This window comes from Magnolia sinica, chromosome 18 (assembly GCF_029962835.1).
Source record: "Magnolia sinica isolate HGM2019 chromosome 18, MsV1, whole genome shotgun sequence".
Taxonomy (NCBI): domain Eukaryota; kingdom Viridiplantae; phylum Streptophyta; class Magnoliopsida; order Magnoliales; family Magnoliaceae; genus Magnolia; species Magnolia sinica.
In genome coordinates, this window is record NC_080590.1 from 54,750,245 (window position 1) to 54,777,295 (window position 27,051).

Sequence of the window (27,051 nt, forward strand, 5' to 3'; positions counted from 1 at the left end):
CGGTGGGCCCCATATGTGTGACCCACATACATATCCAGCCATCCGTCCCTCGTCCAAGGACGCTAGACGTGCTAACAGAGGAGGTGAAGTGACAATGGAATGTACTAACCAGCTGACAAAATAAATATTATTATAATATGATATATTATAATATTTATGATGGTGGGCCCTATGTGGGACCCACTTGTTGCATTGACGCAGCAGCAGCGTTAGGCCAGCTGCCGCATGGACCTCATCCTGACCGTCCATTCTCGTGGGGCCCACCATGATGGATGTGCTTCTTCCATCCAGCCATCCATCCAGCGTTCAAAGGGTCTGGACGCTGGCCTCTCTCTCTCTCAAAAACACACACACACATACACATATAAATATTATATATATTGTTTTATAATATAATATAATATATTATATCACCTTATGCTGGTGGGCCACTTCCGATTCCAATTGACGGATCGATTTTCCAATTCTGATTGTCATGACCGATTGCTGATTCCAATTGACGGATCAATTTTTCGATTCCGATTGTCATATCCGTTTGCCGATTCCGATTGACGTGACCGATTTACCGATTCTGATTTTTGATTGATACCGATTGTGATGACCGATTGCCAATTCCGATTAACGGACCGATTTTCCAATTCCGATTGTCATGACCAATTGCCGATTCCAATTCCGATTGACGGACCAATCTCCCGATTCTGATTGTCATGACCAATTTGCCGATTCCGATTATCGATCAATATCGATTGTCATAACCGATTGACGTGACCGATTCGCCGTTTCCGATTATCGATCAATACCGATTGTCATGACCAATTGCCGATTTCGATTGATGGACCGATTTTCCAATTCCGATTGTCATGACTGATTGCCAATTCTGATTCCGATTGATGGACCAATTTTCTGATTCCGATTGTCATGACCGATTTGCCGATTCCGATTATCGATCGATACCGATTGTCATGACCAATTGCTGATTCCGATTGGTGGATCGATTTTTCGATTCCGATTGTCATGATTGATTGCCGATTCCGATTGACGTGACCGATTTACTGATTCTGATTATCGATCAATACTAATTGTCATGACCGATTGCTGATTCCGATTGACGGACCGATTTTTTCGATTTCGATGGTCATGACCGATTTGCCGATTCCGATTATCGATCGATACCGATTGTCATAACCGATTGTCGATTCTGATTGACGTGATCGATTTGTCAATTCCGATTATCGATTGATTTCAATTGTTGAGACCGAATATCGAGGCTGATTGACGAGGCCCGATTGATGTATATGCGGCTTGTATTTGAGGCCCATCGTGATGTGCATTTGGCCCGTGTTTGAATCCCAATGTGATGTATATGCGGCCCGTATTTGAGGCCCATTGTGATGTGTATTTGTAACGACCTTGGAAATTTTTGTGCTAATCTTTCCTTAAGTAGTTGTTTTTGGGGTAATTAGCGCTATACTTGATTGCTTGTGAAATTCGCATCAATCACTTTAAATTGTATCCGCATGGCTCTAAACGTGGATTAGTGAGCGCCACGTTACTCTGAATCCGGGATCCATCGCTAAATCCAGCTGTTTGGGGGATTTTTGGAAGATCTGGATCGGATTGACCGCGCGTCGAAAGTCCGATGGCGATGATCTTAGTCAGTCCGAGTTGGGCTTGGTCTTCACCTCAAAAATCACGTCGATCTGATTCTAGGTCGATTTGGTTGAGTTCTGAGTGAAGAGTGTGAGAACGATTGGAATTTAATAAGCTTTTATGAAATTGAGTCGTGTGCGCGACGATTTTAAGCATTCGACCGTTGGATTCTTGACCCAATTTCACCCTCCGATCGGATGGTTGGCCCATGCATATCCTAGTGCTTGTGGACTGATCGAGTTTCCGTGACCGTTGAATTGAGTGTGGTCCGCCACGGCCGATCTGAGAGCCGGTCGGTATGAAAACTCGGCTTGACCTAGATCCATGGTCGGTGAGCTTAAGTCCGACCTTTCGTGGTTATAGGCCCACCAGAAGTGCTTCGTTGATCGAGAAAGGCGTACTTTGGTTATAACCTAAGTATACCTTGACCCTCGGGTTATTTCCATCATTTTAAGGCCTATATATAGTCCTTAAACCCTAGCTCTCATTTCCACACGATTTTCTCTAACCCTAGCTTGGAAAGAGAGTGGAAAAGAGAGAGTTAGTGAGAGAGATTGATTGGTGAATCATCTTGATTCTTCCTTGTTCTTCTTCACCTTTGAACCTTCACTTTGAATCGTTCCTCTGACGATTCTGAGATCTTTTGGGGTAAGTTAACCTAACCCTAACCTGTGTTAGAGCTTAGATTAGACTTGGTGTGGTTGTATCTCATTTCTATCCTTATTTTAGGGTATTCTTGCGCTGTTGACGAAGACAACGTCTAAATCAGTTCGGCAGTTCTTTCTTCGCTTAAGGTGCGGACTTTAAGTGTATAGGTTATGGTTTTCAGGCTTTCAATCCCAGTTAGTGATTTATTCTTGTTATGGATGAGATTTCACATGTCAAATGTTATGTTTGCATTGCTTTCCGATATGCATGTGCTATATTGAGATTTGTGTATTCTAAGTGTATTTATAAAGTACCGTATACGTATAAAATACGCACTTGTGCTTGCCATGATTATTGGTCATGTATGTATGCTAGCTGCATGTATGACAACTCCTTGATAAACTGAATTGTCTAAGTGCAGGTATTTCAACATGCGTCAGGTATGTTGTACCCTGTATGCTCAGTGTTTGTAGAAATGCATGGATGATCTGAGTGTAACTGATTACACTAAATGTGGGCGTTGAGAAGTGATTCTCAATACTCCTATGGATGCGCATGATTTCTTTCTGCAGTTACATTCCAAGTTATTTAAATTCAAGCATTCCTATGCTTACATTTATGTTAAGTTGATATTCTTCAGATGTGTATGCACCATGATTTGAGTGGTTGTTCCATTTCTGTTTTACATTCCATATGAATATCTGTCGTAGTGTAGGATGTTTGGGACTATGCCTTAGTCCAAGAAATCGGTAATTGACCCTTTGGTCGTGGTTGAGATTGCTTTCGCCACGTGAGACGCATTAGACGAACCCGAGTCGTATTAGAGTTGGCGGCGTGGTTTGGCCACGCGGAGTGTTTGCGCACTCTATGTCGTTCAACTCAACGTGCGCTCGTGCTAGTCGAGTTCGTCAACTAACCCGATTGTCCAGTGTATGTTAACCATGTATGGACGCAACTGCTTGAATCTAGGGTACCGAACTTACCAGTGAAATCCTAATAACCATGGTACCTTGATCCGTTAAGACTCATGAGCCGGACATGGTGGTATGGGACACCGTGGTCGAGCCGTCGGCCTACGCTGGGGTGACGAGCCTCCCGTAGTGACCAGTGAGCAACTTAACTCGTGAGCCGATTATGGTGGTATGGGACACTATATTCGTGTTGTCGGCCTACATTGATTGGTGACGAGCCCTTTGTAGTGACCTCGAGCATACCGGATACCGCAAGGAGGTGACGAGCCGATCTGTGGTAGTAAGGGCATGAAAGGCGTGCATTGATTGGTGACGAGCCCTTTGCTACGACCTCAACTATATGATCGTATGAGATATCTAGGATTGACGACCCTAGTATGGATCACTGTTTGGATGGTGATATGAGGAAGGTATCTTAGCTTCCCAATCCTGCTGTATGAATTGGACTAATAACAACTTGGTAATCATATCCATACACCGCATTTGCATGTGCTTTGTAGATGTGGCGCACTTTGAGGCGATGTCATGCGTAACGTAAGAGGAAGACGCTGAGGGTGTACGCGTGAGGGCACGCATCATACCGCATTCATACTTGCATTAATAAGAGTACTTAGGATTTCTTTAATTGTCCTGCTTTATCATTACTGTTTGATTGAACTGATAACATATTAACCAATAGTGCCTTATTGTTCCACCGAGTTGATCACTCACTCCCACGTTTGGGCGGTGTTGCACACCCACCAGACTGTCTTAGGCCCCGATGTTGCAGATGTGGATGCGACGTCGAGGCAGAGCGGAGCTGGATGACGACGAGGCCGCCTTCTCCTATATGCAGTTTTGTGGGTTCTTGCGAGCCTCGGTCTGTTGCGCGGATCTATGGGATTACTATTTTGGGAATCGAAATGATGTAACTTGTACTTATAATTTTGATAAATAACACTTTTACACGATCTCGGTTGTATATGTAATTCAGGGGACTTACACTTGTACACATATTTTACTATAAGTCTTCCGCTTGCTTTATTCACTTATCCTTGAATCATATCTGTGTTTTGGCTTAATCTATCCCATGTTTATGCACTAATACAGTCAACATACATCTCTCATTAATTATGTTGCATAAGTGATGTTTTGGAACTCGGGAGCCGAGTTATGCTCGACCCCCGAATTTCATTGTGATGTGTATTCAGTTCGTGTTTAAGGCCCAATGTGATGTATATGAGGCCTATGTGATGAGGCCCATTGTGATGCATTTGAGGGCCAGGCGATGTAGCCCATTATGATGTATGTTAGGCCCATGTGAAAGGCTCATCGTGATGTGTTAAGTTCTTGAGTGAGGCCCATGGTGTTGTATATTTAGCCCTTGTGTGGGGCCATGGGTCTACTGTATATTAGGCTCTATGAGGGTCATGCCATGTGGGCAATGTTAGTTAAATGTCCACATTGTCGAGGTCGATTGTTGATGTTGGTTATTGATACCGATTATGAGATGCGACTGCATAGCATCATGATACATGCCCATACGCATCATCTGCATGTTTGTTATGAGATGTGGTTGACCATTGCATATGTCATTGAGCAGATTGTTACGAGGCTCCCTGATAGGCGGAGGTTATCTCAGATGAGCGTACGGTATGCGTAGGATTGATGCATGACTGGATTGTATGACTCACACATCTTCCATTGTGTGCCCTAGCGACATCAGGGCCGTAACTTCCACAGGCATATCGTGGATGACCAGACGGGACACCGAAAATTTATTCTAGCATCGGGCTGTCATAGATGACCTTCGATGAAAATTCCTAGACCCTCTTGGTACCAGAGAACGCCCCAACGTCGAGACCGAGTGGATACATGAGCGCCCGAGTGCCGAATACCAGGAGGCCGCGTCTCCCACTGTATCGTGGTCGGTTGGGAGGGGGTGTGGCTTTACCCGCCTGAGGGTAGGGGGTATAACTAGGCTGAGTCTGACCAGCTCATAAAAGGGTCCGCTATCGACGTGCCGGATAGATATTGACAGACTATTAGCCAAACGGATAGTGAGGTTTCTTACTCTCACTTGGACTGTGCTGCTGGGAGAGGGGCAGTGCCATTTGAAGTGTACTAAACCCCGGTGATGATCCCAGAGGAGAACTGTATTGATATGTGGACTTATTGAGCAGGAGTTGCATACTCATTCATTCATTCATTCACTATCCACTCGGGCTAGTGGTGCGCAACTATTTATTACGTATACCTTCGCAATGGCCAAAATTTCGGTTGGGGCGCGTAACTAACCTGAGATCAGGAGTTTACCACATTGAGTCTGACTATCCAAATTTAGGTATGAGACTGGTTTAGATAGAATCCATTGTGATAGACCTCATAGCTTGCAATACCATGTACTATCATTCTGACTTCACACTCTAGCATGGTCATTCCATTCGCACCGCATATTGCATTACATCCGCGGCATACGACATTTTGGGCTACTGTATTTCTGCAATTATATGATCTAGATACGGCTGACAGTATTCATAAACTCATCACGAATTGTATATTGCACTACATCCTCGACATCTGATATGTAACTATCTTTATGACTCTTCATTTGCATAGCTGATCTGTATTGCGTACTCTGATATTGTTTGACTCATGGATTTGTCAGTATTTCCGCTTACTCTGATATCATATGATTCATGATCTTACCAGTATTTCCGATATTGTCTGATTATGACATTGTATTGAATTCTTGGCACTCACCTTGTGCACACACTTACACCACCCTTTAAGCTTTCTATAAGTTTATGCACGATAGATGCGTGCAGGTGATGTTAGATTGCAGCAGTATGGAGCTTGGAGCATGTAACTGACTTCTGGAGCTTTCATTTTGATATTTGTATTTCCTTTTCAATATTGTACTCAAATGATTATATTAGTGGATATGTGGTAATGATGTTGCTTTTATGATTTGGTTATACTTGTGGTTATGCTTCTTACGAGACAAATTTATGTTGAAAATGCTCCTTGTAGGATCTCAGAATTGAAATCTGGCGTATGAGCGCTGGGAACCGAGAATGGGGTACTACGGAGGCTATCAGCACCGGATTTGGCGATCGAGATTCCTGTGAATCCAATTTCCGGATTTGGGGAAATTCTATGATCTATAATTGACTACGGGCATGACAAATGCTTTGAACTCTCTACAATCAAAACAACAAGACGGTCTTTTATGGAACCAATGCTATGAATGTTCAAATTTTTGTTTGAAGTGTTTATGATGTTTTAAATACTCTATCTTCCAATTGGATAGATTAGGACTTCGATTCTAATCGAGTTATCTATTGAACAAGTGAATTACATATTAAGATTGTTATGAGTGGATTCTTAGATCTTTAGTTTTATTTATTTATTTATTTTAAAACTATTTTTACCTCGCTAGATTAAATACCTAGACATATCATTAGACTTAAATTAGTTTTAGGTAGTGTTCCCCATTCCCTGTGGATTAGACTTAAGTCACACTGTGTTATTACTATATCATGACTCTACACTTGGGGTTGTAAACACATACTCTTTCGTTTCTCATCCAAGTGGAAAGAAATTACCACTAGATTCGTATCGTCTTGACCCAAATAAACATGTTTAAGATCATTGGTTAATAATTTTACGTCAAGCTACGTTCCCTTGACACTAAATGGCAGAGGCATTGTATTCATTTGGGGCAAATTTTAAAATTGTAATCTCCGTTGATTAGTTTCAAGCATTAGAACGAGCCCACAAAAAGAAACCGACATTTTAAATATAACACATATCTCATGGTGGGGACCCGTAGAATTTGGCGACGTCAACACACCAGCAGGTGGTACACCAGCCAATTTGTACATCCGAGCGTCAATTTCTTTTCTCATATTATTTTAAGTCATGAACACAAAAATGAGGCATTTCCAAAGCTTAAGTGTACCACACGGAATGATAAGCCTGGTTGCATTAAAATTTACAGGGCATTAAATGTCATTGCATTAAATGCAAGAGTCATCAGTGGTGTGGTCCATTTGGTCGTTGGATCTGCCTCATTTTTGTTTTGATGCTTAAAATAATCTGAGAAAAGGGATAGACGGTTCGGATGTACAGATACATCACGGTGGGCCCGCCCACAGACCTGCCCGTTCGGAGCTAGGGACGGGCGGGGGTAGTACGCAATCCGCGTCCGGCTCGAAGCGGGCTGACGGTAGTCAGCTCTCAATGAGAAGGGAAGATACGGGCTTTTACTTGTACATGCACGGTAATCTCCGCTAGGGTTTTCGTTTCCCGCAAATTCTTGTCAGTTCAGAAGCTTCAAATCTCTCTCTCTCTCTCTCTCTCTCTCTCTCTCTCATTTGAAAATGGGGAAAAAAGGGAAAACCGACGGAAAGATCGACTGCGAGGGCGAAGAAGGAGAGCCGTTGGAATCCGTGATTGTCCTGAGCAGTGGCGACGATGAAGAGGCGAACGAGGATCTGACCCTCGAGATCGTCGAGAGAGCGAGGGAACGCGAATCAAAGAGACAAAAGGGGGAGGATTTGGGTGAAACCGAGAAAAAGAGCTTCCGGTCTGATGCAGTTATCGTCCTGTCATCTTCGTCATCTGACGAAATCGAATTCATCGAGGATGGGGACAGCGGAGATGCTGAGGCACTGCTGGAGGAAGTGAAGAAGAAGAAGAAGAAGAAGAGATCGAAGAAGAATAAGAAGAAAAAGAAGATTGAGGTAATATGATTCTTCATCTTCTTTTTTAAGAAAATTTCAAATTCTGGCACTAGTTGTTCTTTGTTTTGTATGGATTCCGTTGATCAACTGATTTGGAGGCTTTAGTATTCTTGTTTGTTTAAATGAGAAAAAAAATCTCATTTTTTTAGAACTATGGACTAGAATCCTTAGATCTTAACAGTGGTAATTTTAAATTATGTAAAATTAGAGGAAAAAAAATCTCATTCTTGCAATTGAATGAGAATGAAGAGAGGACAATGAGGTAATTTCAATGCAAGGAAGTCGTTTCACTTCTGTTGCTCATTCAGGATAGGTCCCACCTGGTGAATGGTCTGGATCACTGAAAGGCTGGTCCTCCTCTTGTTCAGGATGCCGACCTGAACAAAAGCACCTCTGGCTCCACCCCAGCATTGTATTAGAACCTCTAAATAATTTTTTATTTTATTTTTTGTTTTTCCTCTACTGGCCTTTTGGGTTCTGGTATTCTCAACTGTTTAGCTTCTGTTCTCTTCTGCTCTAACCACATGAGTTTTGGAAAAATGGAAAAGTGCAATAATTTCATTCCAGAAAGTACGTTATTGGCTTGGGCAAAAATTCTATTTGCAAAACCTTGTTTTGCATTTGTTTGCATACTTTTGCATTTTGAACCTTTCTTTTCCTTTCAAGCTCTTATCTTCTTATGTGTGTTTAGTTTGATTTGACATTTTTTGTATTGATAAAATATGATTTATTAGATCAAAAGGAGAAGTTAAAAGGATATCGCAAAGGGATACTGTCCCCACCACCAAAGGCTGTTTGAGGACAGACCACTTCCTGTGCAAGAGAGTCTCTGCTCTGCACAGGTTTGAGTGATCTGAATGATAAATAAATTCCAAATTTCCATTGCCGAGTTTGCCAAACTCCAATGCCCATAAAAATCCGTTGGATGAGTCTCCTTCATCCTGGTCAAAAGAGCGATGATGCCAACTCTTGTAGCACCCAATCGGTCCCGAATAGGGTCTCCTTTTCCTCTATTGCTGCACATAACACCCATCCTAGGCTGGACCCTGGTTATTGTTGCAAGCACCTATTTAAGTTGAGGCTTTAGTGTACCAAGCAGTTGTGCCCGCATTGGGCGTACTCTGTCTTACTCCCCTCCTATCCTCCATTCTCTTAAGAGGTCCTTGCACCTAACCAATGCTAACTCCTTACAAGCCATAGGCCAGCCAAGAACTGTCTTTTGGTTGATTGGATGAAGACCAGGTCATTTAGCTTTTTATTTTCAAGATGATTCCCTTTCTTAGTGTGAATTTGTATAATGTTTCAATTAAACATGAATTAATGTTTATTATTAGATACTTTTAAGTTTTAATATTAACTCTAAATCCCACATTTGAAGAGTGAATTGAAAATCTTACCGACTCAAACTTACTCCAGTTGCGTTTGCAATCACTTATAAAACATGTAAGGCCGAGAATTTTTATAGCCAACTTCAATGCTGGATTCTTCTTGTTCGGGTCCACTCTGGACATTCCCCACCAGTCAACTGTCATCTATGTCTTAAATGACAGTCAGAGTTAGCTAGACTCTGTAGTTTACTAATTTGTAAAAATAAAAAAAATAAAAAAAATCTACGTTAGAGTAACACTCCAAAACATTTATATTTACTTGGCACTTCCATAGTTTTATACCAAATGACCATGCCCCTTGAGAAAATCCTCGCACTCTTCAAGTATAAGTTTCGAAATCTAGATATCCTATCCTGTTCATCTTTATCAAGAACGATTCTCTCCAAAACGTTAAGAAATCCTAGCATATGCATTGCTTTCGCCTCGCTGCGATCCACAGAAGCAAAGAATGCGACATGATTAAGGATGTTGGAAGTGAAATGTGAAAGAGATGACATTTGACTGCCCTATCTTCTATTTATTATATCTAATACAAACTTATAATCACATTCTTTATAATTAAAGTGTTCCATAATTTTCAATCTAGACCTTTGTCATGCCTCCAAATTCGAAACCATGGTTAAGGCTAACCCTAGCCTCGGGTTGAGAGATGTGACTTGGGTTAAGGTATAAAGTAAACATTCACCACACAATCCACATTTATTCGACATAAATAAAAAGGAAACTAAAGGACTTTATTTAAATTTAAGCACAAATATATAAATCATCCATCACTTAAATCTTGATTGTTGAAACTTGAAGTCGAATCTTGTTCTTGATTGTTGATACTTGGAAGAGTTAAGAGTAAGAGTCTTGAGCTCTTGATTCTTGTGGACACTTATTGAAACTTGAGAGAGAGAGAGAGAGAGAGAGAGAGAGAGAGAAGGAAAAAAGTGGAGGTAGGCAAAAAGGTGAACAATTGCCCAAAAAAAAAGTCCCATGGCCATTGCATAAGCCATCACATAGGACATTGTGCAACCAGTGTCCAACGACTAATAAAACACATGCCGTCATGACATATTTGATCATGGGCCAAAATCGCATGTTCGATGACTCCAATCATATAATTGCTTATGTGATCACCAGTGTTTTCGGTAGCGCTCGTAGCATAGCGTGTAGTGTATGCTATGTAGCATAGCGTAGCTAAAATGCTACATAGCGTAAGCTACAGGGCATGTAGCATACGCTACATGTGGCATAGCGAACAGTGTAGTGTATGGTACATGAAATCTCCTATATATATATATATATATATATATATATATATATATATATATATATATATATATATATATATATATATATATATATATATATATATATGTGGTTCTATGCGGTTGAGCTCATGGGAACTTCCCATGAGGTCGAGCTATGTGGGCCCCACCATAATGTGGGTCGAACATCTACCTCATCAGTCAAATGCACCATTCCATGGTGGGCTTAGGGCTTAAAAATCAAGTCAATCTGTGACTTTTGTGGGCCACACCACATACAAAAGTTGAGAGGGGTTTCCCTCCATTAAAACATTCATAATCATTTGTTGGGCCCAACGAGATGTGGTTCACAAATCCAGCCCATCCATTATGTGTGTCCCACTTGGATGAGGGGTCAGACCAAGTTTCAGACGCATCCAAATTTCAGGTGAGCCCCACCAAGTGCCTTTATATGTTTTAGGCATGTCTTCACATGATTTTAGATGGTATGACCCACCTAAGTTCTGTATACGACTGATTTTTGGGATATCTCATAATTTAAAGGGGACTCATCAAATGCACGGTGTTGATGTTCGACATACATTATGGTGGGGCCCACACAACTCGACCTGATGGGAAGTTCCCATGAGCTCGACCGCATAGAACCTTTTCCATATATATATATTTATAGTTTTCTTCTATGCTAGTTCAACACTTATTTTGAAATGATGGTGACTCATCCCCAACACATGTGGCACTACATTAGATCAATCTGGACCATCTAAATTGTGGCCCATATGGTGGATAGAGCACTTAGATCAATTCAGACCATCCAAATTGTGGTCCACATTGTGAATTTGTGATGTTTCAATAAATAAAGAAATGAGGCCACACTTAGAGATGTCTAAAGGTAAAGAGACAGATTTTACATGGAAATATGTGGTTGATGATCCAGATTCGCAGGAAAAAACTCAATGGGAATTATGCATTTTGTAAATTTTATCATATTTTCTATTACTTTAATTAAAAATATTAAGTATCGTGTAGCTTACGCTCTACGCTATGTAACTTATGCTACATGCTATAGAGGGCCAAATGCTACATTATACGCTACACGCATGACAACATTGGGTGTATTATTAGTGATTGGAATGGTTCAATTATTGCTATATTCTCCGGCCTCATTGGAATCAAGGATTCCAGTTATGCTAAGGCGTTGGCCTTGCTTCAAGCAATTGAGATTATTATGCATTTGATTCGGTCCCGGTAATCATGGAGGGAGACTCAAAAAATGCCATCTCTTGGTTCTTGAGCTTAGCAAGGACAAACAAATTTCTTTTGCTCATGTGAAGAGAGGCTAATAGCTTCGTGGATGATCAGGTCAAAGTAGGAAGAAGCAAAGACCGCCCCCCCCTGTTTTTTTTTTTTTTTTTTTTTTTGTTTCTATTTTCTTTTCCCCACCATCAGATAGGAGCAAAAGATGTGCAAAGACCCCATTTTAATTGAAGACAGAATATCAGAGTGATGCTTGTGTCTGCCTTTGGCTGCGGTCCTTTTTTAAGTATTTCTGTTGTTTTCAACCCTGTGTGTATTGCTGATGTTTGGTTCAGGTCCTGAACTGTGGGCCTCCTCTTTTTCTATCTTTTTGTCCTTTTCACTAAAGTTTGAAGTTATCAATCTAGTAGTAATAATAATAATAAAAAGGCTCCACATCCCATAGGCAAATGATATATGACAATTGTGATTATGTGTCATCTATGGAGGTGGTCAACAGTGAGCATTTTATCAAGCTATATTTAAGGTTAATCTTTAATGAGGAATGTGGATGTGCAGCTTGTGTCATAGGTCTTTGCAGCTCCCTCCTCACAGTACACACGGGAAACATGTGTGGTGATCGGGACTGTTGAGCTGATGGGCCGCCCCTGGACAGTCAATATTTTAAAATCAAGGGCATTGTTCTCTGGTAGATATGATCAGTGGTCTGCAAAAAGAATGGTTAACATAAAATTGTGGAACAGCACACACCGCATTCAACGAGGAACTCAAACCAAATCTATGGTCAAAATTGTCCGATCACTGAGTTTTTGGCCTATGGCCCATCATGACGAGCTGCATGTTAGCATTCGTATAGTTTACTTCAATTTTAATCCCTATTATACCTTTTAATTTGGCAAACAAAAGGATAAAAAGTTATGTATTTCCTTGCAGGTATCATTGGCTCTAGAAAATATTCCAATTGCAAAAATGCTGCTTTCGACTGGCATAGGGTGATTAAATAGACTTCCAAAACCACTTTTCTTTTCTTTTTTAATATCTGATTAAATTATCATTAGTTTGATCTCCTTTTAATTCAATATTGTTTGTGGATTTGAAAAGGAAAATCATTAATTGAGCTTACAATTTCTATTGAAGGGTATTTTTGACTTTTCTCTCGCCTGCAGGTTGATTTTGAAAAGTTAGATGAACCTTCTGAAACTGTGACATCTGTGGAAACGGAAGTTTGGATGCTGGACAATGTCATGAAGGCTGAAGACCACTCGGCAACAGGTGAAGCTGCACACATGGGAGCAATTGGGACTTCAGACAGTGTCACGAGGGCAGATGAACATTTAGAGACAGTTGAGACCACGGACAAGGAGGCAAATGGAATATCAGACAATGCCGTGCTGCGGAAGCTTCTTGTAAGTAAGATTGTTTTACAAATACAGTTTCCATAACTGAAATGCTTAGAGAAGTTGCTTATTTTTCCCATTTCTCTCCTTTTCTCAGCGTGGGCCTAGGTATTTCGATCCACCAGACAGCCATTGGGGAACATGCTATAATTGTGGCAAGGAAGGCCATACAGTGGTTAATTGTACAGTGGAGAAGCGGAAAAAACCATGCTTTGTTTGTGGGAAGTTTGGGCATGGCGCCAAGCATTGCACACAGGTAGTAAGATTCGCTACTGAGAATGCAAAGAGAAAAATCTTGCTGGTTGACTCAGAACTCAGTAGAGTGGGGCTCAGCACGCCCTTTCCAGGTTCTCTTGAGGATTTTGTTAAGTTTTTACCCCTGGAATGCGGAAATGACGTGCTTTTTTTTTTTTTTTTTTGGTGTAATTATTATATTAGGGCACTCATGGAAACATATGCATAATAATGACAAAGATGCAACTCGCTAAATATTCTGAAATGGATTCCCAATAATATATAGAGCTGAGTCATGCTGTCGTTACCTCTGTCATTGGGAAGATGCTGTGATTTGAGTTAGTGGGGCTGCATCTTACTCTCCAAGTTAGCTTCCGACTACGCTAGTCGGTTAAAAGAAGAGATTAAATGGAGGCAATGGTCCCGAGCTACTCTGCTCAAAGAGTGGGACAAAAACACTGCTTTCTTTCACAAAATCATGAGCACTCATGCAATGAACAGCAATATTACCTCCATTGTAGTGGATAATTTGAGGGTAGAAGATAAGAAGAAGGTGCACACGGAGGTGGTTAAGTTCTATCAATCCCTTCTTATTAAAGAAGATTGGAAACATCTTACCTTGGACAATCTTCCTTTCAATCACCTCTTGGAAGACGATTTGTCTTCGCTCGAGTGCCCATTTTGGAGGAGGAAGTTAAAGAAGCGGTTTTCTCTTTGGGAAGGGATAAAGCCTCGGGCCCTGACGGATTCCCAATCTCTTTCTTCCAAGTTTTCTAGAATACAATCAAGAAAGATATGATGAGCTTTATGTGCAGGTTCTCTAGAGGTTACCCTTCATCCGATATGGGTGCTTCATTGCGATTATCCTTAAGGTTTCTAGAGCAGATAGGCTAAAGGACTTCCATCGATCAGTCTTATTGGTGGTCCCTACAAGATTCTTGTTAAGGTTCTGGCTACTAGATTCTGGCGGGTCCATGGTAGTGTCATTTCTATGCATCAAGAGGCTTTTGTCGAAGGTAGGCAAATTATGAATGGTGCCCTCATTGTTAATGAATGCATTGATTCTAGACACAGAAAGGAAAAAAGGAGTGGTTTCGAAATTGGATATTGAGAAAGTCTACAATCATGTCGATTGGGGTTTCTTGGACTACATGCTCGGCAGGATCGGGTGTGAGGCAGTATGGAGGTGTTAGATCATAGAATGCGTTGGTTTGGCTAGATTCCCAGTTTTGGTGAATGGATCCCCCAAAGGTTACTTTAAAAGCTCGAGAGGCATCAGACATGGTGACCCGTTGTCCCCTTTTTACTTTGTAGTTATAGTGGAAGCACTGGGCAGGATGCTTTGTAAGGGGAAAGAAGTGGGTTTGTTTACAGGCTTTCGAGTGAGTCAGTCACTTCCTCCAATCTCCCATATTTAGTTTGTTGACAACACTATACTCTTTTGTGAGGTGATCGATGCTAAGATTGATAATCTGAGCATGGTCATTCATTGTTTTGAGGCAATCTCAGGGCAAAAGGTCAACTTGGCTAAATGTGAAATGCTTGGAATCCACTTGGGTAATGGAGAAATCATCCATCTAGCTAGTCTTTTTGGGTGCAAGGCAGATCTTTCCCATCATCCGATTTGGGGTTCCCCCTTTGTATTGGGAAGCTGGCCAAGCATCTTTGGGACAAAGTGGTGGAAAGATTTGAGAAAAGATTGGCCGTTTGGAGAGGGAGGTACTTGTTTCTTGGTGGTCGAATTACCCTCATTAAAGCGGCTCTATCCAATCTTCCCATCTATTTTATTCACTATTTAAGTGTCCAAAGGTGGTTCTTACTCACATCGACAAGCTTTGATGGGATTTTCTTTGGGGGGACTTGGCCGAGAAGAATAGGTTTCACCTTTTGAGTTGTGATGAAGTGTGCAAACCTTTCGAGGAAGGTGGCTGTTTGGAGAGGAGGTACTTGTTTCTTGGTGATCAAATTACCCCCATTAAAGTGGCTCCATCCAATCTTCCCATCTATTTTATGTCGCTGTTGAAGTGTCCAAAGGTGGTTCTTACTCACATTGACAAGCTTTGACAAGATTTTCTTTGGGGGGACTCGGCCGAGAAGAATAGGTTTCACCTTTTGAGTTGTGATGAAGTGTGCAAACCTTTCGAGGAAGGTGGCGCTAACATTCGCTCCCTGGAGCTAATGAATGATGCCCTTTTAGGCAAAATGGTGATGGCGCTTCAGAATTGAGGAGGGAGCTCTTTGGAGAGAGATTATTGCTAGCAAATATGGTTGTTCAGTTGGTGGTTGGTGGACCAATGAATCTTCTCTATATAGAGCTTCTTCGGTTTGAAAATGAATTTTTAGCATGAAACCCAAATTCTTTAGCAGTGTTACTTTTTTGCTTGGAGATGGGGCGAAGATCTAATTCTGGGAAGACATTTGGAGGGGCGATTTGCCTCTGTTCATCCGTTTTTCGCTTATCGCTAGCCTTATGCCGGATCGAAGTATCACGATTAATAGATGTTTTGAGCTTCACGGTGAGTCGATTGTTTGGTCTGCGCCTTGTCGCCGATTCTTAACGGATGAGGAGGTTGAGAAGTTGGCCATCTTGTTGGAATGGCTACACCCTTGCAGGCTGTCTCTTGGTGAAAGCGATGGTATCGTTTAGTCCAATGGCAAGTCCGAGTGCTTCTCGGTTAGTTCTTTCTTCTTCGTGCTTCGGAAAAAAAGGGGAGACTGCTGTGAACACTTCTCATGTTTGGCATTATGGAGTCCCTCCTAAAATCGAGGCTTTTTCTTGGCTAGCAAGAAGAAAGAGAATCCTCACGATTGACAACCTCCAAAAGCGATCCATGACAATTCCAAATGGCTGCCTTCTTTGTATGTTCAATGCAGGGACAATGAACCATCTCCCCATTCATTGCTCTCTTGCTAGCCCAAGTTTGGGCCTCTCTTCTTGCGAGATTCAGCCTAGTGTGGTCCATGCCTTTTGATATTGGCGACGTCCTCTTTGCTTGGCACTGTGCGGCCCTCGGCAAGAATTCTCGTGCATTATGGAGATTGTCTTCTTGTTGGTTTATGGGCAATTCGGGGCGAAAGGAATGGGAGATGTTTCTGTAACAATTGTCGTAGCGTGGTTTGGATTGCCAATCATGTGCAGGATATTGTGTTATAATGGGGGTGCGACCTTAAGTCAAATGAGTTAGTTTGGTTTCTTTGTTCACCCTTTGTTTTTTGTTTCCCTTTTGTTGTTTTGCTTTTTGGCGCTATCTCAACACCTTTTCAATGAAATCTTCAGTTATCTTTCAAAAAAATCTTATATCCACTGAAAAGATCTTGACATATAATGCTGTGACCATTTCCTAATATTGTCTTTTGGAGTAAAAAGTTTGTCTCTTTCTTTTGTTATCTCTTGCACTTGTCTATGTTAGATGGTTCTTAAAATGTAGGGCAACAGTTAAAAATATGATACTATCTTATTAAGTGGAGGTATATAGCTATCTGAATTTCTTAAGTTCATGTGGCCTACTTCTAAAACTTAGTTGTTGCTTGCTCGGTCTAGCCAAAAAGCTCAGCCAGTAAACCCTGCATTGGCGCTTGCGTTTTTCAGGGAGTGTGACCCCCTTTTTCAGTAGAAAAATTGATCCCCCTGGGGGAAAACGTAGGCATGGCGCTTACGTTTTTTAGGGAGTGTTTCCCCCTTTTTCAGTAGAAAAATTGATCCCCCTGGGGGAAAACGTAGGCATGCATTGACTTGAATTTTTATTGTCATGTGTTTTTCGGCAAACCAATGGACCGTATTGGCCTTAGCCTTATATTACCACTAAGATGACTCTTTAGGATGACTTTTTTCTTTTTTGTCGTTGTTGTTGTTGTTGTTGTTGTTGGCTTCGCTCGAATTTCAGACCTTAAAATAGCAATGGTGGTTATATGGTTGTGGCATGCTTATTGTGTTTTAGGTTTTGTCTTCTTTGAATGCACATTTATGCATTTTACTTGGTAGATCTTGGATGTATCCCGGCACATATCCTTCTCAATAAACTATTTTGGCCCACTAGAATGTCTTTTCAATGAATTTCATTAGTTATATAAAAAGGCTTCATTGCGAAGTGGAGAATATGGATTGAGTCTGGCATCATGACAGTCTATTTCTATATATCATTCAATGGCTCACCTAGAGGCTTCTCTAGGAGTTCAGAGGGCTTCTTCAAGGTGACTCGATCTGACTTTTTTTTTTTGCCAAATGCCTAACTAGATCAATAGTGGGGTAGTACCATCATCTTTTGTGAAGCTTCACCATCTCGGATTGTGTCTATCTCCTTCATTGTTTTCAATTAATATCGGATTACGTATCAATTTCCATAAAATTGTTTTCTTCCTCACTTCAATCCTTGGTTTTAAAGCGACATCTCTTACTAGGCAATACCTTGGAGAGTGGAAGCACTCTTGTCTATCTTTTGGAGTGAGCATAATTCTTATCAAATCCCCTCTGGTCAACCTTCCAACATATGAATTTTCAGTCTTCCAAATCTTGTCTAAAGGGCAAGGAAATTTGGGAAATCCAATGGAATTTTAAGAGAGGGAAGAGTGAGGGTCAAAACTATCATCTAGTTAATTGGAAGTCTAGAGGAGAAAAGAAGTTTTGTGGGGCTAGGTTTGTGTCCAATCAAGGATGGGATGAAGGAAAAACTGAATACCAGCCTGATCCAAAACTTTGGTGGGCCCAATGAGGTTTCGATGGTGGACGTCCCACCCTCACTTTTCCTCATATTGTGGCACACTATAATTTTAAATCGGCCTGATTTTTTGGCTCATGCCCTAAAATGAGCTAGCTCAAATGATGAATGGAGTGGATGTCAAACACGCATGATGGTGAGGCCCACAATTTTTTGTTGCATGGATTGCTATGTCCTTTGCATATATGAGAGAGAGAGAGAGAGAGAGAGAGAGAGAGAGAGAGAGAGAGAGAGAGAGGACTCCTTGGTATTAAAGGGGTTTAAGATTACCATTTACTCTCTTAGAGTAGTGTTACCTGGACGCATGGTATGGATGCCCAATGCCAAAGTATTTGGCGCTGCAAACTTAAAAAAATCTAGGCATGGGTACACTTCCTTCCATAAATAAATAATAGTTTAATTAAATAAATAAAATTAAATAGAACACTAATAACATTAAAGTTGAAGGAAATTAGAAAGAAATATTCATATTGTTCCAATAGAAACAAATTACCAATAGTTCAAACCAGTGTTTTAAATATCAACGATATTGGCCGATATATCCCATAATATATCTTGTATCCCACCTGTGCGATATGAAACGCACAAGTACTGCCGATATATCCCACATGTTCAATCCGGTGAGCATTTCCAATTTCTGATCTTTTTTTTTTTTTTTTTTTTTTGAAATTATATTAAATTAGTGTCAAATGGTTACAAATCCATTGGTTCTTCATGTTTGCATGAAAAATCATGGAGTTAGAGCTTTGATTTCGATATCCATTGGTTCTTTATGTTTTCCATCTCTTTTTTTTTAATTTTTAATTTTTTTGAATTTTTCCTTCAACCAACTATCAATTGAGACTAATTTCGAAGTATTTAGAGTATTTGATGAAATATCATCACATACACTCTAATTTTGAAATTTGAGTGTAGGTGGTCCAATTTGGAGAAAATTGGAGAAATTCAAAATTTCCCCAATTTCTCCCAAATTGCTTGTAATGTTGCACTCCAAACATGAAATCAAGTATGTATGAGGGCTAATCTACTGATTTGTTAAGTCCTTGTCAATTTTTGAAAAATAAAAATAATTTTTTAATTAAAAATAATAAAAAATATTAAAATATTATTCTTTTTCAAAATTTCCCTTCAACCATCTCTCAATTGAGACTATTTTAAAGTATTTAGGAGTGAGTGTTTGATGAAATGATCATCACATACACTCTAAATGTTATGCATTCAATTTGAATATAGTTGCATTGGTTCAGTCAGACAACGCATAGTTGTTCACAACCCCAAGTGTAGGGTCATGATGTAGTAATAATCTCGGTGAGACTGAGGTCGAATCCACAAGGACTAATCTTGTGTGTAGTCTGAAAGTAAATAGAACTAGAACTAGAAAAAGATGAAAACCTAAATCTGGAAGTATAGAGAGTAATTGTGATTAAAGTGATTAAAACTAACAAATTCAAAAGTGGTAACTAGGGTGTCCAAGGATCCACTTGTAGGTTCTCGGGATGCTATCTTGCTTGATTCAAGGATACAACTGGAATCAGAGTCCTATCTTATCCAATTGGTGAGAAGAGATTTGTCATATCTCTAAACTTCTCATGGATCTAATCATCAACGGATGAGAGTTGTGAGGATTTGGAAGTGATTCCATCACCTAACCATGCCCAGGAGACAAGGCAAACAACATAATTTACTAATCTCACAACTAATTATAAGAGAATTATGAAGATTAGGAAGGATTTCATCATCCTACCATGCCCAAGGGACGATGGTGAACAATGAGACTTACTAACTTCACAATCTCAAATAAAAAAAAGAAGATATTCAAAGCTATTGCAGATTTATTGTAATTTGTCACAACAAACCATTAAAAATTAAAAATATTCATAATCAAACTAGAATCCAAGAGAGTTCAACAAAATATGAATCAAAACAAAACAAACATCCCAATCACGCTACAAGCTTCACCTCTTAGCCCTAGCTAAGAGGTTTAGCCAACCATAGACATGATTGAACTAAAATCTCTTAAGAAAAGCATAAAAATGACTAAGGAAAAGGAACAAAAACTCTTGGCGACGGCTTCTCCACGCTTTTACTCCACTCCTCAAACCCTAGAAGATGCTTAGGAACATCCTAGGGACTCCTATTTATAGTTTTGTAACTCTAACTTTCGCATTGAGTTGGAAAAATTCGAAAACCGCCTCAAATTTACGTAGTCCATGTGCTGTCCGTGTAATCTTAGACTGGTCGAGGACAACCTTCGACTGGTCAAGGGTCACCTTCAACTGGTCGAGGGTTTCCTTAGACTGGTTGAGGATGACGAGATTTTAGAGAATTTTGTCGCTGGAGTTCGAGTCGAGGAATCTTCGACTAGTCGAGCAAGATCCCTCGATTGGTCGAAGATGGCCTTGGACTAGTCGAAGGATGTTGATTTTTAGGGTTCCTTTTCTTTACTTTAAGTCTTCAATGCTCTTCATTCCTCACTTAGTTTTCTTGGATCTTTGGCATGTGAATTCTTCATTCTTGGTCTCATAAGATCCATCCTTGGCTTTAGTGATTCTTGAGTGTTAAATTCATGCTTTTAGCATCTTTTTCAATCAAAGCCCTTAAATTCACCTTGCAACACAAACATGATTAAAATAGAGCATTAAGCATTATCATGTTCATAAAGCCAAATAATAAATGGAGGATAATATGTAGTATTTGAGTCTCAACAATAGCTTAGGAGCCTATATAAAGGAAACCTATTATGTGCACTTCTTTTTTGAGATGTTATGATTTAAAAGTGTGTATTAAAGTCTTTGTTAACAATCCCTGAAGTTTCATTGAAAAATTCAACCGTTTTCCCAATGTTTCCCCATGTTTTCCAAAAAGTGTGATAAATTACCTGATACAAATGATATATCCCGTGCGATAGCCGGTCTGTATCTTTATTTCAAGGATGCGATATGTAAACATGATACCGATATTTCAAACGTTGGTTCAAACGAACAAATAATTTGATCAAAATCAAAAATCATGGATAATCATCTCAGGAAATAGTTCTTATGAACATCACACATTCTGTTAAAATATTAGAACTAAAAAAAGGGAACTAAAATACAAAAAGAACAACAAAGCAGCCACTTTTTTTCTTATATTGGTTGTGGTACATATAATGGAAAATGATTTGGAATCTAGAGAGAGAGAGAGAGGGAAAGAGGAAGTCCTTACAAGTAGTTTCTTCAAGAAAAAGTGAGTGAAGGCAAGCTCAAGGATTATGAGTGAGATATCTTTGGCTTGACAAAAAAAAATAAAATTACATACCCAAAAAATCAAGGAAGGTGAAACAAAATCTATGCAACAAAATGTTTGGACACCTTAGTTAAAGAGTCCAACTCGCCGTGCTTTTCGATGACATCACTAGGACACTTTGTCCCTACAAATTTTGAAGGTCATGTCCAAAAGTGTCCAAGTGTTGGCACAACAAAATCGTAGAAAGTAGAAGTGTCTTGGTAACACCATCTTAGAGTAAATGGTAACAGATTTATTGCGATAACAACCATACCTTCTCTCAAGGTTGTGGGGTATGTGTGTGTGTGTGCGGTGGTTGTGGGTGTGCTTGTACATGTGCATGCGCGCTCACATGATACCGGTTCCCCTGCAACTTGTGGTGGTGCCAAGCTATTGTGGAGCCCACGAGTGTATATATCTGAATCCCTCGTGTTCACACTCACTTGGTACTGGTACCAAGTACCAGGCTATTGTCAGGCCCGAAGTTGTGTGCATCTGATCTGCTCTATCCATCATGTTAGCACCCACATGTTTAATATTGAGCCAAAAAATAGGTTGATCTGAGACTTAGGCGGCCCACAGGTGTGTGTATCAGATTTACTCCATCCATCGGGTTAGCACATGTTCAAAATTAAGCAAAAAATTTGGTCAATCCAAGAGGGTCCACACCATAGGAATTAATGTTAAATCATGCCTAAAAACCTGGTACTAGTAGACACACATGAGGGTGTGTGTGTCTGACCCCCTCATGTTCACACTCACATATATTGGTTCCACCATAACTTGTGATGGTACTAGGCTATTGTCGGGCCCACAAATGTGTCTGATCTGCTCTGTCTATCATGTCAGCACCCTCGTATTCATTATTGAACCGAAAATTGGTTTATCCAAGATAAAGGTAGCCCGCAACATAGGAATTAAAATTAAATCATGCCTAAAAACCTCTAAATTCACGTGGTGTGGCCTACCTCCCAACTGACCCATAGTGTGGCCCACCTGAGTTTCTATTCGGGCTGATTTTTGGGCCGATGGCATAACATGAAAGGGCGACCCCAATGGGCAGGGTGGATTTGATGCACACTTCATGTGGGCCCTACAATAGCCTAGTACCACCACTAATAGTACTGGTCCCGGTGTCGCGTGGGCATTTCCCTGTCTGTGTTTATATGATCATGTCCAACTAGTTGGACAACTTAAGTTTCCACTCAACCGGCAGATTAATTCCAACTTGTTGTATGTGAGACACCCTAATGCAAGGGCATTTTCACACCGGGCTCAAGTGGGGTGGCCTGTGGGATGTAGGGGCACACGCGGGGTAGCCGGTCCGTGTGAGGTGGAACCCATGTGATGTGGGGTCCACGAGTTGGGGGTTTCGGTCCCAAACTATGGGATGTGGGACCCGGGCTATGAGATAAAGGGATTGATTCGCCATAATCTATCAGTTTGAGCTTTTAGAGCAAGTGGTTAGTTGTCTTACATCAAAGTGATATCAGAACGGGAGGTCTCGTGTTCAAGACTCCTCACCGGAGGTGATTAATGCAGGGGCATTTTCACACCGAACTCGAGTGGGGTGGCCTGTGGGATGCAGGGGCACACTCGGAGTGGGTGGCTCATGTGAGGCGGAACTCATGTGATTTGGGGCTCACAAGGGGGGTTCGGCTGAGGTCCTAACCCATGGGATGTGGGGCCTGGGTTATGAGATAAAGGGATTGATTCGCCATGCTCTATCAGTTCAAGTTTTTAGAGCAAGTGGTTAGTTGTCCTACATCACATCCAATCACATCCAACCTGTCAAATAAAGTTGGACCGACATGATGATGAGCTGGTGCAAGAATCAGCTAGATACACTCATCAGGTGGGCCACATGTGGGCATTGGATTATATCAGCAGCTATTCATTTTTTGCACTGGCATGGCCCACTTGATGAGTGGATCAGGCGATGGTTTGGATCTCTCTCTCCCTCTCATGATATATCTGTGCTGATGCTCTGCTGGATTGTTCACACACCATATATTGAGAAGTAATTTGTTTGTGCTGATGCCTGCTTGATGGTTTAATTTTGCCTTGAATTTGCTCATGCACTTTGTTTCCGGTGTTGCTCTCATGTACTTGATTGCTGGATGCTTGTTGTTTTACCTTTTTGATTTCTTTTAGGGGCAAGATTGTTTCATCTGCAAGAGAAGAGGCCACGTTGCAAAAGATTGCCCTGAGAAACATCAAGGTAGTTCTCAGAATTATAAAATCTGTCTAAGGTGTGGAGATCCAGGGCATGATATGTCATCATGTAGAAATGATTATGCTCCTGATGATCTGAAGGTACATGGTCTTTGGATATCTCCTATTTAAATCTCTGTATGCAGTTCCTCTTTATGCATGACATCTAACAAGTCTGTAAGGTCAGTAGAGAAATGGAACCAATCTTTTTCTTAACTTCATCTTTTTTATCTGCATGGGCAGGCGATTCAGTGTTACATATGCAAGAATTTTGGCCATCTCTGTTGTGTGGATATTGTAGATACTGGTCCAAGAGAGGTTTCTTGTTTCAACTGTGGCCAGTCAGGCCATACTGGTTTAGTAAGTTACATCTGCCACAAGGGATTTTTGCACGCCTTTTATGTGGCATATGCCTAGCAATTTGAGTTCCGGAAGCTTATGAAGTCCATAATGTAGGGGTGTGCGAAGCCGCGTGGGGAGAAAAGTGCTGCAGTTTCACCTACTTTATGCTACAAATGTGGAGAAGAAGGGCATTTTGCACGAGGTTGCACAAAGTCTTCTAAGGTCCATATACAAAGGAATACTGAGCATGACTTTGTCAATCCAGTATCACTTGCTTCTAACTTACCTAGCACTCTTTCCCTGTCCAACATGACCAGCATGTACAACATCTTGATTGTTCATCTGCTGGGTCTTACCCCTAGTTAGCAAAATTCCATTTTAAACTCCATATTTAAAAAAAAATAAAAAAATGCCGCAATTGATCAGACATTTAAAACTCCGTATATTTCGGAAGAAAGGAAAAAAGAAATCACTTTGTTTGAGCAAACCGAATTAAACACATTTTTTTTTTTCAATAAGACTGTTTTATTGGTAAAACTGAGTAGGTGAAAGTTTTTAGTGAACACGCACTGCTTTATATGCGGATTACTCGAAATGGGAGGATTTAAGTTAGGGGTGTGTTTGATTTCTCAAATGGTTGTGTAAATACTTGAAAATAGGTAATGATTATTTACTTTTGTAATTACAGGCAGTGTTCCCACTGTGACGCTGACAACACCTTTTCCGTCACTAAACCCGAAGAGGAAAACAAAAAACCATGGGGCTCACTGTGATGTATGTGACTAATCCATGTCATCCATCCCTTCTACAGACTCATTTTAGGGTATGATCTGAAAAATGAGGCAGATCCGAAGCTCAAATGGACCACACTGGAGGAAACAGTGGGATTTGAATGCTTACTGTTGAAACGTCTTTGGGGCCCCAGAAGTTTTGGATCAAGTTGATATGTGTTTTCCTTTATCCATGTCTCTATGACCCTATGAACAGGTAAGATGATAAACAAACACCAATGTGGGCCTTAAGAAGGAAAAACGTTTTAACAGTGGACATCATTTGGATCACTGTTTCATGTGGTGTGGTTGAGATTCATATCTGCCTCATTTTTCGGCTCATGCCCTAAAATGTTCTCGTAAAACAGATGGATGGCGTGGATAAGACAATTACATCACGGTCGGGCCCACAAATCTAAGTCAGTCCTTTCCGGATCGATTTTCGAGGCAGAAATCCTCCGCAATCTCCAAATCTTTCCCAGAACATGTAGAATCTAATAATGATACATTTCCTTGTATTTACAAGGAATTCGAAAAGCCAAACACCCCCTAGGCAAAGAATGCCATTTGATTATCTATATGCATTATTGTTCATCCATACATAAATTCTGATTATGTTAATTAAAGTTTTCTATTTTAACCTTATTTGTATATAATATATATGGCACATATATAGCCTTTTTTTCACTCCATTTTTTGAGTGCAAACCATATTAAACCTGAACTTTTCATTCTCCAAAATTTTGCCATTTCCCTTTTTTAACAAATTTTGACCATATTTTTAATGATCAAGACTGAATAAAACACGAACATTTCCTGTACCTTTATTTATTTATTTATTTTTTCTTATTTTTTCTTCTTTGTCATATTTCCCGTACCATATTTTGCTAACTATGGTCTTACCATGAATGGCCATGACCTAGAAAACACACTGGTTGGAAGGTCCTAGCCATTGATTGGAGGAAGTTCGATGCTTTACCAATGGACAGTTAGAAAAGTTGAACCAATGTGGACATCCAATTGGCATGAGTCCTCTAATTAATGACTAGAGTGATCCATATGGTGTTGTTTAGTGTATGACCATGAACATTGGATCTGGTACATCTGTACCATGCGTATGGTACAAGGGTCATTTGACTAGTTCAGTTTTTGGTTGGTTTCATTTTGTGGGGTATGGCCATCCACAGTAGGGCCTAACAGATGAATGTTCTGGATGTTATACATGTGTTCCGCATTTACTGAGATTAGTGCCAGTATAGTAGTGGATCCTTTCTCTTACAGAGTTGTCCATATGTCTTTTTTTTTTCCTCTCATTTTGGTCTCTCTTTTGTTTGGTTGAGTTTTGATATAGTAAGCTTGTGCAGTCTGCTCAATGGATGGGTGAACCTTCGACCCCGGCTCAGAGATTTTCGAAGGAAGGTAGAGACATCTTGGAATTTAGATCAGTACCTCATGATCATGGTAAAGCCTATAAAAAGAAAATGATGTTGTGTGAAGGAAGAAAAAACATGACCACTGGGAAATCCAGGTGGAGGGGTGGTTGGGCTACCGATGATCCAAGAGACTCACCTGGTAGGCAAACTAAATTGAATGGTCGGATTTCTTTAGCAGCAGGCGACCATTCTTCTAGTTCTCGATCTCCTTTTAGGAGGAAGCACAATATTCCCCCAGGAACTCCAGGTTCACATGGTTCGACGAAGCGTTCCCAGAATGGCTTTTCAGCTTCAAGATTTGGTGTCGAAAATCGTTTTTGAAGAGCTTAGGATAAGCATGGAGAGGACTGCCTTTCCGTTGAGATAATTGCTATTGAAAGGCAATGATTGGGATTGAATTGCATCATCAAGTGTGAAATCAAGTCCTTCCATGTTTGGATACTCGTTCCGTTTTCCCAAAAGTTTGGCTGATTCAGGGCATCGAATCCATTGTTAACCTTGTAAGTATTTCTTCCTTAGTTAATGTCCTTATTTATGTTGTTTATTTGATTAGTGTTATTCTGCATTCTCTTAGTGTGGCTTATATGGGTCATTTCTTGATCTCTTGCCAGTTGGTTAAGTCTTTGTAAAGTTCATCTGTAGATTTTGACTTTTCTTTTTTGCTGACCCAAGATTCATGAAGAATCCTCTCCCAGTTAAATTGTGATGAGCAATGATGAAATGAATCATTTTGCAGTATCAAACACTTGTCATCTTTGTATGGGCATACATATAAACGTATGTGGGTGCATT

General features: G+C 40.5%; 1 protein-coding gene across 7 annotated transcripts in view; it reads left to right on the forward strand.

The window, feature by feature from the left end:
* The first annotated feature begins 7,423 nt into the window (after positions 1 to 7,423).
* LOC131233940 (uncharacterized) overlaps positions 7,424 to 27,051 on the forward strand; it is a 38,713-nt gene continuing 19,085 nt past the window's right edge. For 4 of the 7 annotated variants that reach the window (XR_009165419.1, XR_009165421.1, XR_009165420.1 and 1 more), the window contains exons 1-7: positions 7,426 to 7,996; positions 13,058 to 13,297; positions 13,386 to 13,544; positions 23,656 to 23,817; positions 23,959 to 24,075; positions 24,172 to 24,279; positions 26,191 to 26,759. Coding sequence is in view for 1 of the 7 variants with exons in the window: in XM_058230820.1 (XP_058086803.1) it covers positions 7,634 to 7,996; positions 13,058 to 13,297; positions 13,386 to 13,544; positions 23,656 to 23,817; positions 23,959 to 24,075; positions 24,172 to 24,279; positions 26,191 to 26,580 (1,539 nt within the window). In the remaining 6 variants the exon portion in view is untranslated. Of the gene's footprint in view, positions 7,997 to 13,057; positions 13,298 to 13,385; positions 13,545 to 23,655; positions 23,818 to 23,958; positions 24,076 to 24,171; positions 24,280 to 26,190; positions 27,003 to 27,051 lie in introns of those variants that run through there. The other 3 variants (XM_058230820.1, XR_009165423.1, XR_009165424.1) reach the window with 3 other exon arrangements.